Consider the following 16,817-nt stretch of genomic DNA (forward strand, 5'->3'; position numbering starts at 1 on the left):
AGCTGCAATTCTGTGTTCAGCAAGTTGTGTACCTTGGTCACTTGCTGTCCAAGAGGGGGAGACAGCTTACACCTGACCGCATCCAGTTAATTGTACATATGCCACAACCCAAGACACAAAAGGAGGTACGGGCCTTTATAGGCCTCACCTCTTACTGCAGACAATGGATCCCTCAGTATGCATATCTAGCCAAGCCCCTTATACAGTTGACAACACAGGAGGCAGCGACATCGACTGTCCTCCCTTGGACTCAGGAACATACACAAGCTTTTGACGATCTGAAGAAAGCCCTGTGTCAAGCACCTATTCTAGCGACACCATGTTACAGCAAGCCTTTTACACTTTTTGTCACAGAGCGCGAAGGTACTGCGTTGTCAGTACTCACCCAAGACCAAGCAGGTTCACACAAACCATGTGCTTATTTTTCCAGTACATTAGATCCAGTAGCCCAGGCTCTGCCTGCATGCTTGAAATCAGTTGCAGCAACAGCTCTAGCAATCAGACAAAGTGATTCCATAGTATTAGGACACCAATTGACAGTACAAGTTCCACATTCCGTGGAAGTTCTTTTAAACCGTACACAGACTCAGCACTTGACTATAGCACGACTGACAGGTTATGAATTGACGTTATTCCAGCCACACATAGAAATCTGACGCTGCAATACACTGAATCCTGCTACACTTTTACCGTTATGTTCAACAGACCCTTTGGCACATGATTGTGTGGAAGTCATTAACACTATGACAAAACCCAGACAAGACTTGACAGATTTCGCATTACCAGACCCAGACCTGACACTTTATGTGGATGGTTCATGTATGAGAACAAGTACAGGAGAGTTGGTGGCCGCATATGCAGTGACCACTGAAACCGAAGTCATAGAAACACATCGTATTGACACCCTGTCTGCCCAAGCAGCAGAGCTTATCGCTCTGACCCAAGCCTGTATTCGAGCCAAGAACAAGAAAGTTAACATATACACAGATTCCCGTTATGCATTCGGAGTTGTACACGACTTCGGAGTCCTCTGGCAAGAAAGAGGTTTCTTAACTTCCCACGGTGCCAAGATACAGCACGGTCACCTCATTCAAGCTCTGTTAGAAGCAATACATTTGCCTACAGCCATAGCCATCATGAAGTGTAAGGCACATACGAAAGTCACAGATACCATTTCCCAGGGTAACGACCTGGCAGATCGAACAGCCAAACATACAGCACAGACTCATACTCAGATTGATATGACAAAGACAGTAGTTCTAACACATTGCATGACAGTTAGGGATCCCGCACTAGATGTAATTGACATACAGACACATGCTACCCCAGATGAAATCAAGAAATGGACAGAACTAGGAGGGATCCAGACAGAACAGGGGTGGATGACGAAGGGAAAATCCACTTGGTTTCTCCCCGACTCTATGGTTCAAGTTATCATTAACACAGCACATAGTCCTGCACATTTAGGAGAAAAAGCTATGTTAGACAGTATTCAAAACCTTTGGTTCAATAAGCATTTACGAGCAGCAGCAAAACAGAAAGTGCGTACTTGCATGATCTGTTGTCAGTTCAACCCAGGCAAAAGCATTCCCGTCGAGCAAGGTGGATTTCATCCTCCTGATCACCCTTTTGAAGTCCTCCAGATGGATTATATCCAGATGGACCGTTGTCGAGGATTCAAGTACGTGTTCGTAGTTGTATGTGCACTTTCCCGATGGCCAGAAGCATATCCAGTCCCAGATTACACTGCCCCGACCACTGCCAAGCAGTTGGTTCGTGAATTTTTCCCGAGGTATGGTTTGCCTCGCGTCGTGTATTCAGATAACGGACAGCCATTCTCGTCCGAGCTCATGAAGCAAGTTTCCCTTTTGTTAGGCTATCAGTGGAAGTTCCACTGTGTTCGGCATCCCGAAGCAGCTGGATTAGTCGAAAGACACAATCAGACTCTGAAAACACGTCTTGCCAAGGTCTGTGCAGAAAAAGGAGTAGACTGGATAGTAGCTCTTCCAGTTGCCCTCTTCTATATGCGAATGGTAGCCCATTCTAGAACAGGGCTATCCCCGTATGAGGTGGTTTTTGGCCGGCCACCGAATATGTGGGGGACGCCTCTGCCTCGTAAATTGACTGATGTTGACAGTAATATGCTGACAGATTACCTTGCTTCCTTGATGTCTGCACTACAATCATGTCGTTCACAGGTCGCAGCAGCCTTTCCAGACAACACCGAGGTGAAGCCACATAAGATCGTCCCTGGCGACTATGTTTATACACGCAATTTTGACCGGTCAAGCCCTTTGGAGCCCCGTTGGAAGGAGCCGAAGATCGTTCTGATGACAACGAGGACCGCCGTAAAACTAGAGGGGAGAAAAAACTGGCTCCACTCGAGCCACGTAAAAAAGTGCTATGGACTTCTGCCAAAAACTGACTCCCAGGATTTTCACATTCCAGAGACTGATACTAAACTCCCCCTGGTAGAGAAAACTCCGTCCCAGGAGTACAAATTAAAATTGAGGTCTAGTAAGTCAGACAGTTTAATTGTTTAAGTCCCCCCTGGGTGAAGCGGTTAGACAGGTTCCTGACATGTATAAGCTAGACCCCCCATAATGAGAGAGAGAGACAGGAGATCAAGAAACAGAAATATTGCAAGAATTTGCGAAGCAGATGTATCGTTACTTTACTTATCATGTTCTTTCTGAGTCTTATGATTATATGCTTAAGCTATATGTTACATGTATATTTTCCTATACAAACACATTCTTCTTTCAATGACACTGCAGACCACACCTTCAGTGATCTGCCCCCGCACGAGCTTTCTTACCGACTTGCACTGCGTAACAATTCCTTCATCCGTATGTTACACCATTCCCATCAGACCAGCAATGCTACTAATTGCTGGGTATGTGGCCGACTCCCTCCCTACCAGAAAATGACGGGAGCCTTGCCTCTTTTTCCTTATCCGTTTACACATAATGGTTCATGTGGTGCATGGTTTACATTGATGTCCTCGTTAGACAGTAAGTCCGATGTTTCCCAGGGTAATTGGATATGGGGAGACCTGAACACAGTTATGAATAAGGCATGTTTCCCTGACAAGGAGGGTTTTCCCCAAATGACAGGTACTGATCTAGAAAACGAAGTATATGGATTAGGTAATTTTACACTTGACCTCATGATTTTGAATGTCCAGTCAGAAACTAGTTCGAACTCACCTTCAATTTTAGTTTTGCCAGTGAAAGGTGACCTATGCGTTAGAAAGAATGGTTCAGTACATTTAGGACATTGTGATTGTAATACTGTTATTGAATTCAGTGACAAAGGCAAGTCCACATTTAAAGCTTCCCGACATTCCTATTTCATTTGTGGTCATACGGCTTACATACGTTTACCTCCAGACTGGGATGGTACTTGCTATATTGCATTCCTATTGCCGCCTATTTTCCTAGCCCCACCTGATTACCACAGAAATTCCCATCTCGTTCATGTTAGACCCAAGAGAGATCTCCCAATTGTCGATTACACTGAAACAACATGGGAACAATACACAGATTTCAATAAAGGATTCTTTCCCTATTTAGGAACTGTCTCTAACAGTAAACTGATACGTAAACTGACCAGAACCCTTGAAGCTGTAGTGAATGAAACTACTTTTGCCCTAGGTAACTTAACAGAGGAGCAGTCTGCTATGAGACTTGTCGTTCTTCAAAATCGTCTCGTCCTTGACGTCATCCTGGCAGATAGGGGCGGGGCTTGTAGAGTCATCGGATCCAGTTGTTGTGTTTTCATTCCAAATAATGCACCGTCAGTATACAGAGCCATAACTCGGCTCCACAAGATTGCTAGTCAGATACACCAGAATCCAGGCACCTGGACCTGGTCCGGTTGGCTCTGGAGCGTAATATCAGCCTGGGGATGGAAAGTCCTATCCTTCCTTGGAATAGCCCTCCTCATAGTATTTAGTTGTTGCTTATGTCTACAATGCGGGCCAGCGATTTGCGGCTTGTGCGCCACATCATGTATTCCCCGTCCAAGTCCACGTTCTCGTGCTCGAATGAAAAAAGATGAGCAAATGATGTTATATGAACAGATAGATGGACTCATGAGAATAGATATATCCTGAAGGGTCCGTAGGGGACAAGGAGGGAATGAGGTAATTGAAATTTTTATGGTCAAGTATGTCCCCTAACGTGTACCCCAACGTCTCCATGTACGTGCTTCAAGTACATGTAATTTCCCTCCATGACCGAATATGAAGACGCAAATACATTTGCGTCCAACGTTAACATGTCCTCTTTCAGATCCACCATGAATGGATCGATAATTCAGTTCCTAACTATACCATGCCAACGTCTTTACATGGTACACTTTTACGTTTTTCCTGGCTCTGCCGAGCTGGGCCCTGATTTCTGTCTCCGAGCCTTTTCTGTTTTCTGCCTCTGAATACTGCAGCCCGAACACATATCCCTGACCTCTGCCTTACTTCCTGCCAAGCGAAGCGGTGCCTGGCTCAACCTGGCCTGCCTGCCAAAACTGTATTTTGCCTTCAAGTCATCTGTTCAGCCTCCTCGAAAATACATTCCTGTCTAGTGATTTAGGTAAACATCTCCCCGTCTGCAGAGCAAAGAGCAAGCCTTCCTGCCTCCATGCAAGTAATTTACAGTTCCCATTGCCATAGTAGGCTCATGGCCCTGCACGTAGACACGTAGACACATATGCATGCACTAGCATTCAGTATAGAATAGCCTCTGCCCGAGAGACCTTTTACTCCAGATAATACATCCTCCAAACACAAGATATCAGATATGTTATAGGTCCAGGTCGTTCTGACATCCCAGACTTCTGTCTCCTCTACTAGTGTTAAAGTTCTCCCCAGTTACCACATCTATGTCACGTCATGCTAGCTGCGCGCGCATCCACACCTTTCTGCTGATTCTGCAACTTTCTCTATGCACCCACCCACATGTGACGATTCCTATGACGTTCCTCTGACATGTACAGTGCACGCCTTCGGGTACGCCTATTTTCACGCCTCCTATTACGCACATGTGCTCTTATCTCGCTCTTTTTCACCTGTTACGCCTACTGTATTGGAATCAATTATGTTTTCCTACTATATATAATGTGTAATGTTAATAAAACGTTGACTATCCCTTCCCGAACCCTAGTGGTGACGGAACATGATCTCCAACCTCGAGGTTTTTCTAATAAACCCTGTAAAACTCAGATACCACGGACTCTGCCTCTCATTTTTATGAGCTGTCTTGTAATGATAATTATACGGAAAAAATAGATTCGGTAAAATATTTACCACACAGGATCCTAAAATTAGATAGAGAGAGTGATGAAATCACTGTGATGGCAGTTTGAAAAAACGTAACCTTGCTCAAAACAGCATGTGGTAGAAAACGAACACTGGTTAAGGAGTCAGGCTGGTCACTCAGAATGACTTTCAGAAAAACTACAGAGTGGAAGGTTCTGGACTAAGGAACCAAAACAAACACCTAAATCTGCTAGTAACCTGTATTAAGATCCCTGGAGGAAGTTATAATCAGCACAGGATGTGTGACAAAATGCTCTCACCAAAGCAGGAGCAACAGGAACTGTCCACTATTCAAGCAGACACTGCTGACTGAGAACAAAAGAGTATATAGACACACATCAACAAGTACTGACAAAGCCAACTCATCTTGCCTGTGACACCGGGGCACAACCTACAGGCTTTGCAAATGCTTTTGTAGTTTTGCCATAATTTATTGCAAAAACAACTGGAAGATAACCACCAGTGTGAGCATCCGACCAACAGCAATCTTACAACGGTTTGTCAAAAGGCATAAGAAAAACATTCCAAGATGGCCTCTGTGTATGTGCACGCAAGGATGGCTAGTTTGCACGAGTTCAAATAAAGAAAAAAAAGAAAAAGCTTTCCTAGATGGCCATCATGCGCGCACACATGTACATGCATGAAGCGCACACATGTACATGCATGAATGTCATCTAGAATGTTTTAAGAAACATAAGACATCTGTCCACTGATACAACTGTGGGTGGCAAATAGAGCGGGGGGCTATAAGGTGCTGGGTGACAATGACTAAAATAAAGAAAATAGGGCCAAGACCAGGACCACTTGGGGACAGCCAAATATTTAAGGGAGGTGAGATAGCAGAGTAAGGAGAAGGGAAAGCAAGGAAAGTGGGAAGAAAAATAATGGTCCGTCAAACTATAACACAAGGTTCTGACCTCAGTAGTGGAAGGATACAATCCATCCATTCAAAACTGTGAGACTTAAATGTTCTTTGAGCGGGACAAACACAAGAACAGGGAGGAAAGCTACTTAATCAAAAGCAGGAAATGGAGACAGACATGAAAGAAACTGAATAATGAGCAAAGGGTGGCACCCAAAACCCACTCGGTCTTTATTGTTACAATAGGTCTGTTGCTAACAGCCAGCAAAAGCTGCCTGAAGTTGACACCTGATAACGGAGCAAGAAATTGTGGCACTCTATAGTACAGATTTTCTTCACAGACTAGTTTCTGAACTAATTTTCCCCGGAAGAACTATTTATAGTACGTAAAGTCCAATAAAACAGACTTGGCAACCTTTTCTCAGATTGAGATTTAAATTTAAATCTCGCCCGAGGAACCTGCTTCTCACCCCCACCTACTGCCTTAAAACTACTCTCCAGAATTGTCAACTTGGACTAATGGGCAACTGTCACTGGGATAAAACTTGCACTGGGGGAAAACATAAGCTCACTAGAAACGATTTCAGGAAGAGTTAAAGAACCTGAACGGACTTCACTTAAGAGAGTGTCACAGGTCAGAGAGCATAAAATGGAGTAGCGCAACAGTAGATTAACGCCAATGGGAAACATACAGAGTTAGGTTTTGTTACATTTTGAATAAAGACCCCTTTGAAGTTTTCGGTGTATTCGCAGCATAGGTAAGGACACTAGAAAGGATTAAAGATGGTAGCTTTTCTAGGCAGCTGGTAAACAAACTATAATAAGACATCACTTGATCCAAAATGCCTCTAGTGATACAAATTTCTACTCCTCAGAAAAGTCTTCAACTTTTTATATTCAAAACTCGCGTTTAGTTACAAAAGATTACAAGACAAACTAACCATCCCTTGGCCTGGCAAATGTAGGGCAACCAAATTTATAGATCTTGCATTGATATCAGACAAGAGACAAATTATTTTTAACTGGAAGCGTGCCAGAGGACATCAACTAATGAAATGGAGTAACAACCTAATACACTGGGCTAAAAATGAGAATATGAGAGCAATAATCTTAGGAGGGTTGCCACTTGAGGTGGGAGCCCGATGGAGATGGCCTGAGTGTGGGAAGGACTACTGGACGAGGTCCAATTGGATGAGGATTGCTCACCGGGAAGTTCTCATGCGCATTAGTAATGACTGAAGGGAACCTATATGACAGGCTGAGACCCCTCAGATTCACTTCATAACCAGCCCGTAGGAACCCTTCTCCTAAGGTTTAAAACCTGTGACCATGTTAATTTTCCCCAAAGGCTCCTATTTCCCCATGTGGAGTTCTCCAAAGCAGAGTACTCCCCACAGAAGAATTGAGACGCCGTGAAAATGCAAAAACAAATGCTCTTCATGGAAGCATTTTTCCCAGAGGAGAAAGCTCTATCCCAAGGCCCTGCCAAAGTCTAGGGGTGTTTCATTCCATTTCTGCAAGAGAAGTAGCTCTAGTCCTTGGGTGGAGTAATTATGTGACCATTTGCTAGATGGAAAGGGGCCAGTAAGGTCTTTGGGAATGCCCACAGTCATGTACATTTGTGGACTTTTCCAAACTTCCAAGGGAAACAGTACTGGGGAATGCCCACTTCTTGAATAGTAGTCATTACTGTTGGAGAAATCAGCAGTAGTACATTTATTTGCACAAGCCAGGAATTTCTTTATGGATTCCTGGCAGGAGCAAAAAGGTAATTGTGGACATTTATGACTGAAATTACGTTTGAGTCTCATTCACTCTGTTTTTCTTCACAACCCAGCCATAACACCTTTGTAACAAGTGATACATTTCTCATTTTACGATGGATTTTAGAGGATTACATTTAACATGGAATTCTAGGTAAATACTAAAACTTAAATCCCCCTTCATATGAACTCCACCTCAGAAGTAACTCACCTGTAAAAGATGCCACCAATTATCATCGAAAATTGCGGCCCTATGATGGCCACCACCGAAGGCGATATGAGGTTGGAGAACGAGAAGACACTGTATATGACCGCCATGCTGTGAAGAGAGAGAGAAAGACGCATGAAAAAGAAAGACCTGTTGTGCCCAACACTCTTAAGGTGAAAAGGACTTTGGTCTCCACACCTTTTCAGCCTCGCAGTGACTGTTACATCAGGTCTGGTTGATACACTAAGCTTCTGAGTCTAGGACTCTGTTAGTTTTTGTTCATTGAGCTTGTTCTTGATCACACTGGAGCCTAAAGGTTTGCTGTGTTACGGACAGGCACACCCAATGGTCATACACATTAGACCCTGTGAAGTAGTTCTGCAAAAGGGCTGGCTACACACTGAAAATTAAAACACTACAGTGGTTAAGATTGCTTCTGGCTAAGACCAAGCAGAATACGCACCATACCGTACAGGGGCTGATAAACCAACCACTCCAGCACAGGACATAAAGGCAAAACATAATAAATTAAAGATCTAGCCGGGGCATCAGGAACATTCCTAAAGAATATCATTGACCCTCAGTGAATACAAAATTTAAAAAAGCAAAACTGTCTCCCATTGAGCACCTAAGGTTAAAAAGTGAAGCTGTGGAAGGAAGCCAGTACTTGGAAACAGAATTGAGATAAGAAAATAACAGAATGCCTGCTTCTGGATACCATCTCAACAATGCCTAGGCTCCTAGCAAAACTAAAAATGAATATCTACTGTGCACGCTCAACATGAACAGCCTGTGGAATAGATCCTACTCTTCAAGTGCCTGGAAAGTCAGACGCAGCTTTTTCAATGCTTGGCAACCCGATTATCAGGCCAATTTTCGCAGCATAGTATCCCCTCCTCACAATGCATGCATTTGCTAAAAGTCTGATGGTACAATGGGTTTGGGGAATTTCTGAAAAAAAATCCTAGGGTATTTCAAGCCTTAGTTCAGATTGCGCCCTTTGAACGCAGAATGCACAACACAATATGCTAACCTGCCCGATGAGCTGCTTGGCCTGTGGATGTTCTGTAATTGAGACACACTTGTGCTGCTGCTCTATGGTACCCATTCGGTGTCAAAGTTAAGCTTGCACTGCACGAGGTGTGCCCTTTGTTTGAGAAAGGGAAGCTTGCAGCATTACTCCCTTGCTGTACCTGTTGTAAGATGAAGGGATGTTTGCACTCGGTTGTCGATGCTGTACAAATGCTTTGCGGCACCAATGCTGGCACTACTCCAAGACCAAAATCATTGGCTTTGTCAATCTTTATTTACTTCTCAATGATATTCACTTTTTGTGGAAGCTGCCGAAGCAAATGTTATGATAGGAAAACTATAAAAAGTCAATTTTTGTGTATTGTTTTTTGTAAGGAGTGTTTGATTTCCATGGCTTCTTTTTGTCGAAAATAACACCAGATTGACTACACCATGAGAGCACCACATTCTAACTGAAACACCTTACATTAACCCTTGTGTAGAGTATTTGTCGCACTGAAAATCCTCTCCTAAGCACAGAAGGTGGAACATCTGGGTAGGATTGTTAAAGTGCCTTACGTGCCTCATTTGTGTGTTATTAGACAGGTGCATGACACACTACTGGGGACACTTTCTGCAACGTTTGCCAGAAGGTATTATTATTTCAACATTGTGTAATTGTTGCATCCATCCATAGTAAAACGCAAATACTGAATAGGTATAATGCAATTGTAACATAAATATTTTTATCAAACTCAGTATAACATCCAACATTTCCCTCTGCTGCTTGACACAGTTAAGGATAATCTTGTTTTTTGTCGTCAGCCTATAAAATGTACTCTTTATCCCCCTGAGTGACTTTAGCAGGACACGGGAAGCACAGTTTAATTTGCAGTTAAAGGAACTACTTCTTGCCTAGAAATGGCAGCACAATGTAGTCACCATAGTGCAAATCTTTCGTGTCACATAAAGCAGCCAGAATACTATCTCTTGGTTTTGTCACTCTATGAGTGCAGTGTGCAAGTCTCTGCTAGATTTTATCCTGTGACATCTGCCTACATAGAAGCGGTCATCTTAGTTAAGTTTTAATACTTTGGTTTTTCAAATCACTATGAATATAATAGAATTGTGAGCATCCACTTCCTATGGAGAAGTAGATAGATGGTTTTCACTGATAGAATTTTCCTACATCTCAAATCTCCAACATCTCAGGAATGTTTTCCCCTTCATTATCTCTAATATTTGTTTGTTCATTGTGGTTACTCTTAAGACTTCTAATTTTGTTGAACATGGGTATCTTTTAGCTTGCCCAATGACACCTCGCTTATTCAACAGTACTGCCACTATTTCACTTATCAAACGTTCCATCCAGCAGAGAAATCAACCTCTATATTCTGTTTACTTGATCATTGGTTTCCACTTTGGATCCCTGGACAAAGGCCACCTAGAGAGGTTTCTACTTTTCTGCTTAGTTTTAGGTTCCTCTTTTTTTCCAGTCACACTTTTGCTTTGGTCATGGCTTTATGGTTTCTATGTTTTTGCATGTAGTATTGTCCCTAGCTCATGCCTTGTTCCGAAGCCACGTCTTCAGACTTTCGAACACACAGTCACTGCTTTAAATTACCACTCGGAAAAACTGGAGGTCCAGGTTGATCTTCTAAACACCTTAGCACTTTTTACGTCCGGGATCGACAACTAACTCGATAAACTAAATAACTTAATATTAGGGGCGCAAGCATCCACAAAGCTCGTTCAGTTTGTTGCTCCCCAATCATCGACTCTCTTTCTTCGCTTCCAGAGCTCCTATCTAGCATCATAAAGGAAGTTAAGTGCATAAAGGGAGGCAATCTACCCACAAACTTCAGCCAGCAGCATCAAAATCAGCCTGCCCCGCTCCAATACCCCGCAAACTCTTGGCCCACCATAAACGAAGAAACAGAGTCACCGGAAGGAACAGCCCCATGCACAACCCAACAAAATAGGCAGGGGATTAATGGGCAATCAGAAACCTTACCAACAAGTGCCAAACCAACGATTGAAAAAGGCGGGGCTTCGCGCGGGCACACAATCAACCCGGATCATTTAGCCACAGGCCCGAAGGACGGTCAAGGTTCTCTGAATGGGTCCACACGGGAAGAAGCACCAGTCCCTCTACCACCTCGCAGCAAGAGAGAGCGCAAACGCCTTAGAAAAAATAGAAATAAAACCAGGGCCCTCCCCCACACTGCCCATCGGCAGCTCTTCCCCATCTTTGAGAAAACGGCAAACAACAGGACCCCACGTGAGTCGGGTGCCTCGTCACCCCCGACGAATCGTCAAGAAGAAATGACTGGGTCCGTTGCCGAACAGGGCGTGACGAGTGCCCCTGCACCAAGTAAACCAGCTATGGAAATAGCAACAGATGAGCCTAGTACAGCCACAGAAATCCCAAGGTTAAAAATCAACGAATCCAACGAGGCTAAGCCAATGAGGCCGATGACGAAACAAGAAAAAACCAACCTATCGCCGGCCCCAACCCGCGCCAGAGTGGACAATGTCACATCTCAAATGACCTACAAAATAACAATTTACAACGATCATGTGAAGCAGCCTAGCCCCGCACAACAATCATGGAAGATCCCCCATCAGCAGTCCGACCAGAAGTATGAAATAGATGCAGGGCAGCAGCCCAATGAAATAAGCACGTCAGAGCACGCAACAAAAATCGATATGCCACACCACCAGCTCTTACTGGCCCCGGAATACAAATCAAAGGGCCGCCAAGACATTCTCAATAGAACAAACATAATAAAATTAGCGGTAGGCATCCTGGGGCTTGAAGGGTTGACCTCGGAGGACATTGACTCCATAGAGTTCCTCCCCCCCAGAGGCACTCAATCGACTGAGGTAACCTTGGTGTCATTTAAGCAGGCCAGATGGGTGGGAGCCTTCCTGGAACACAAGCCCACCCTGAGAAATTGGGGTATCAGAGTCTACCCATACTCCACCCCTGGCTATCCCACCACTTTGCTTCCTCAACCGCCGCTGCATCAGAAAGGCGCCAGCACTAGACAGGCTGCAAAAGCTAGACCATATTTGATTTTAAAAACGCATCAGGGCCATCAGTTCACTGTAAGACTCTGCAAACAGAGGTCCATGAGGTCGATCCTAGTCAGGGCTGGTGGTGGCTTCCAGGCATCTTGTCATCTAAAGGCACAGAATGAATCCCAGTGGGAGGGCACCCACCCAGGACAAACAAACCTCTGGGCGCACCAACACGGCCTGTAGTTTTTCCCATCATAGATGAACATCAAGGATATGCTACATTCTCAATGTGCTCTTGGAACATCAGCGGGCTTCACCAAAAAATCGAGAACCAAGGAACCTCATCTTTCTTATGTGAGCACACAGCAATAACCTTGCAGGAAACCTGGGCAACTGACGGCCACCCTATTTCTGAATTTATTTAATTCTGGAACCCAGCTCTTAGGGACAGCCCTTACGGCCACGCAAAAGGAGGCCTATCAACCTACATATCCACCAATCTAAAAGGTACAATTAAACAACTACCCATTAAAGAAGATTGGGTACTAGGGGTAAAAATCAATCGGTGGCGACATCTAAGTCCCTTATTTCTTTTAAATGTGTACATCAATCCAAACTCTCGTACCAAAAAAGTCCATCTGGCCCGCCTAATAGAAATTATGAGCAACATCGCGGCCAAACATCCAAACTGACTGCATCGCTACGGGGGACTTCAACACCAACCTATTTCAGGGAAAAACAGCAGAAACCGATGAGCACCTTCTCTTCAACATCACAGAGGCCGTAACCCAAACCAGACCACCTAACAAAGCGCACAGTCAACTGGGAGAACTCTGTATGTCGAGACTCTACAGTGCAGGCTTCCTGGTGATGAACGGCAGGTCCGCAGGCGACACTCCGCCAAATTGGTCTTGGTCAAATGGCAGCAAACATTCCTACCTAGACTATACCATCTGCAACGCTGACCTGCTTTATTATCTAGATACCTTTAGCATTCTCCCACGTACCAAAAGTGACCACAGGCCCCAGGTCATTTCCCTCAACTCAAAGCCAGAGTTTCATAAACCAGCACCTCCAACTTGTCAGGGAACATATACCGAAAATCTAAAGCGTTGAAGTGGAGCGACGACATCAGCCCCAAAATTCTACAAGTGAGTACGGATTTTATAAAAGGCGGTAATAACCTTGACGTCTCACCGACCGCTACATGGAAGAGGCTTTGCTCCCATCTGATCAGCAGTTTTCCATCTAAAACGCAGGGGCACAGCCGAACTCAGTCTCGCAAGTTTGAAGTATCCTCAAAAACAAAATCGCTTAAAAAGGTAAGAAACAACGCGCTACGGTTACTCGTGAAATCCCCTGGGAACAGCGAGATCTTAAAAACATATCACAGAACCCAAAAGGCCTTTCGGATGGCGATCACTGAAGACAAGCGGACCCATGAAAATCAATTCTGGTGTAAACTGGTGTGGGAGAGTAAGAGCAAAAACTCAAGGAAATTCTGGGCCCTAATCAATAACTCAAACTTGAGTTCTTCGAGTCTTGGAACCGCAAATATCGAAGAAGCAGAATGGGTTACTTACCTTACGGACCATTTCAAGTCTCAAGCTCAACCAGACCCCGCAGGACATGGATTGCAAGGAGAAACGGGCAATGGTCTCGGCCCCATAGGGTGCACTCCTACCGTGCCACAATATCTGTCTGACGAGACTCATCAGGTGACCGAAGACAGGGTCATCATCGCAGTGACAAAGGCTAGACAAGACGGAGCTCCAGGGCCTAATGGCATTCCACAAAAACTTTTTAAATCTGACATAATCTTTTGGTCTGGATTGTTAACAAACCTTTTTAACTATGCACTGAGAACTGCAACAATCCCAGACTCATGGCGGGGGGCAATAATTCACCCTATTTACAAATCTGGTTCGCATGCTGCCCCTAATAATTACAGATTATAGCCCTTCTGGATATTGAGGCAAAACACTATGCAGGACTCCTTTTGGAGGACCTGAGGCATTGGGCAAAAGATCATAACTGAGTGCCAATGAACCAAACCGGATTCACTGCCAACTCGGGGACCATGACCAATTTATTAGCGGTGTCTTCCATTGTCGACAAAGCCCTCTCCCTTAAAAAGCAGCGTGACTAGATCGCAGTCAAAGCAATGACGCTTGCAGTGTCATTGACTAAGCTTTCTAAAAATCTGTCAGGTCCCACTCTGTTACCCCTTCTGGAAGTTTTGAAAGCGAAAATAGGCCCCACTCTGTCGTATGGCGTAGGGATATTTAAGGGCAAACTGAACACCGTCCTAAATCAGCACACAACCAAAATCTATAAAAAGGTCCTTCAGTTGCCATACGTTGCCTCCCCCTCACAGATTAGACTAGAGATGGGGTTACTGAATTACGATGCCTCCAGTATAGGGGTCTTTCTTAACCTTTGCCACAAACTAAGACAATCTAATCTAGGCACACTAGAGTTCCTAGTCTGGCAAGAAATAAGTGTGAAAAATCCAGGAGGAGCATATGGCCGTCTTTTTAAGGACTACATTCAACAAACGTCAGCAGACGGCCTGTGGGCCCTTAACCCCAGTAAGTCAGCGTTCAAGCTCGCAGTTAAAAAATGTGTAAGAACGATATCATTTGCTAGTGACAAAGCACTGTTTGCAAAACGAAGCCACTCATGGGCAGTTATTAATTCCTATAATCGCCTAACCCCTGCCTCCTACTTCTCTAGCCCTTATTCACTGTATTTAAAACGTAATTTCACAGCAATCAGAATGGGCGACTGGCGATTTTTGCAAAACCTACCCGCCTGGCGTCGTACGGAGGAGGATACAATATGTAGAGGGTGTGGCGAAGCAGCAGAATCGCTACTGCACGTGGTTTGCATTTGTCCAGCATTTGATCTCCAACGTAGGTTCAAGCTGAGGGGGGAATGGAATCGGCTGGGTGTTCGGTCCTGCAGGCAAGCTATCATTGCGGCTTTGAGCCCAGACAACACAGATCTAAATAAAAGGTTGACAAACTTGATCCAGCAGGCATATCGCAATTTTAAACAAGTGTCCAGTCACAGCTTTCCCCTAATCTTTCTTAAATTAATCAACGCTTTTTAAAAACAAATAATCTCAAAACCGTCAGGTAATTAGAGATAAGAACAGCTAAATAGCTTTTTAGGATCACGGTTTGTTTTATGTATGTAATCACAGATTAGGGGAGCAATTTTAATAACATTTGCAAGTAAGAGACCAAGGAAAATGATTATGCATATTTCTGCTGTGTATTTGACTGTCTGTATTGTTTTTAATATTTGTAAAACACTATGAACTGGAAATTTCTCTTTTAAAGATATTTGTTTTATATCTAAATAAAGATTACTACTTGTAAGCGAAGCCACGTGGTTCGAGAATGGTCACCATCTCTTCAAGACCCCTACCTCTTGCCTCCAAGATGGCTGCCGGATGGGTCCTCCACCCAGTTCTCCTTCGAAACATATCAATACGACTTGTTCAAGATCACATCATGTTTTCACTCAGGAGCTACTGAGAATCAAGTTGACCACTCCAATGCACCGCAGCCGACTCAGTCCGCCTCCATCTAGCCTATAACAACCTCACTCTCAAATATCGCTCTGCAGTTAGACTCTCGCCCTTCTTGACATGAACACCAGAGTAGTTCAGTGCTTTTTTGCTCCTCATGTGGTTTGACAAAGTCTTCTCATCTCACTTCTGTCTGCTGCTCAGTGCAGGTCAGTCCAGCTTATCTCCAGAGGTAAGCAAGTCTGAATATTCAACAGTTTATCACTCTTCTTGTCCACAATGCAGCATTATTGGCAGATTTGGCTCTGGTACCCTCTTGAATCAGTTTGCACTGGCAGCTTTCTGGTCTCCCTGTCATGCGGAAGGCATCCCCCATATTCAGCAAAGGTTACCACAAACAATTCTTCCCAGTCCTGGCCGCTTGTGTTCTGCCCAAAATCTCTTTTCAGTGGAACAAAAGGCAGCCATCTTTGTGGAAATCTGGACCAGGACCCCTTGAGTCATGTTTATTACATTAGGCCAATATGACTCATTACCCCCTGTTTAATTGAGCTCAGTGAGCTTTGAGACCCTTTGGAGTCAGAGAAGGAAATTAGGTGGTGAGAGGTAGCACGAAGATGGGACAATGTTGGTATTTTTGCACTACCATGGTATCAATGGTCAGTTCTATTTTTGTATGCTTGTTGACCAATCACTGACCGCTATTCTTTGTAAGTAAAGTGAAACAACTTGCTTCTCCTAATATTGGCCCCCTCTTAAAGCACACTTTAGGATCTAAGACGCTGTCCTGCAGCTGAGCCAGCATCTCTTACAGGCTGACGCCCAATATACACACCTCAAATCTGAAACCCTCAGTAATCCAAGATTAGGATGTCATAGTAATATTGTTTGCTCAAATGTGCCCCTGGGGTCACTTACACCTAGCAATAGCGTTGTGAAGCCCCAACTCCATCAGCCAAAGGGGAACAGCCTCTGTACCTCAGGACCCAGGACCATCTCTCCTTCAGGAAACAACTCAAGACCTGGCTGTTCGAGCAGTAGCGACCCCCCCCCCTCCCTCCCAGCACCTTGAGACCCTAACGGTGTGTAGAGCG

At 44.4% G+C, this 16,817-nt stretch overlaps 1 protein-coding gene across 1 annotated transcript in view; it reads right to left on the bottom strand.

The window, feature by feature from the left end:
* MFSD11 (major facilitator superfamily domain containing 11) overlaps nucleotides 1-16,817 on the bottom strand; it is a 268,198-nt gene that overhangs the window by 167,910 nt on the left and 83,471 nt on the right. The window contains exon 4 of the mRNA XM_086930674.1: nucleotides 8,154-8,261. Within this exon, the coding sequence (XP_086786800.1) occupies nucleotides 8,154-8,261 (108 nt within the window). The remainder of the gene's footprint in view (nucleotides 1-8,153; nucleotides 8,262-16,817) is intronic.

The sequence above is a fragment of the Lissotriton vulgaris genome, chromosome 7, assembly GCF_964263255.1.
Source record: "Lissotriton vulgaris chromosome 7, aLisVul1.2, whole genome shotgun sequence".
Lineage (NCBI taxonomy): Eukaryota > Metazoa > Chordata > Amphibia > Caudata > Salamandridae > Lissotriton > Lissotriton vulgaris.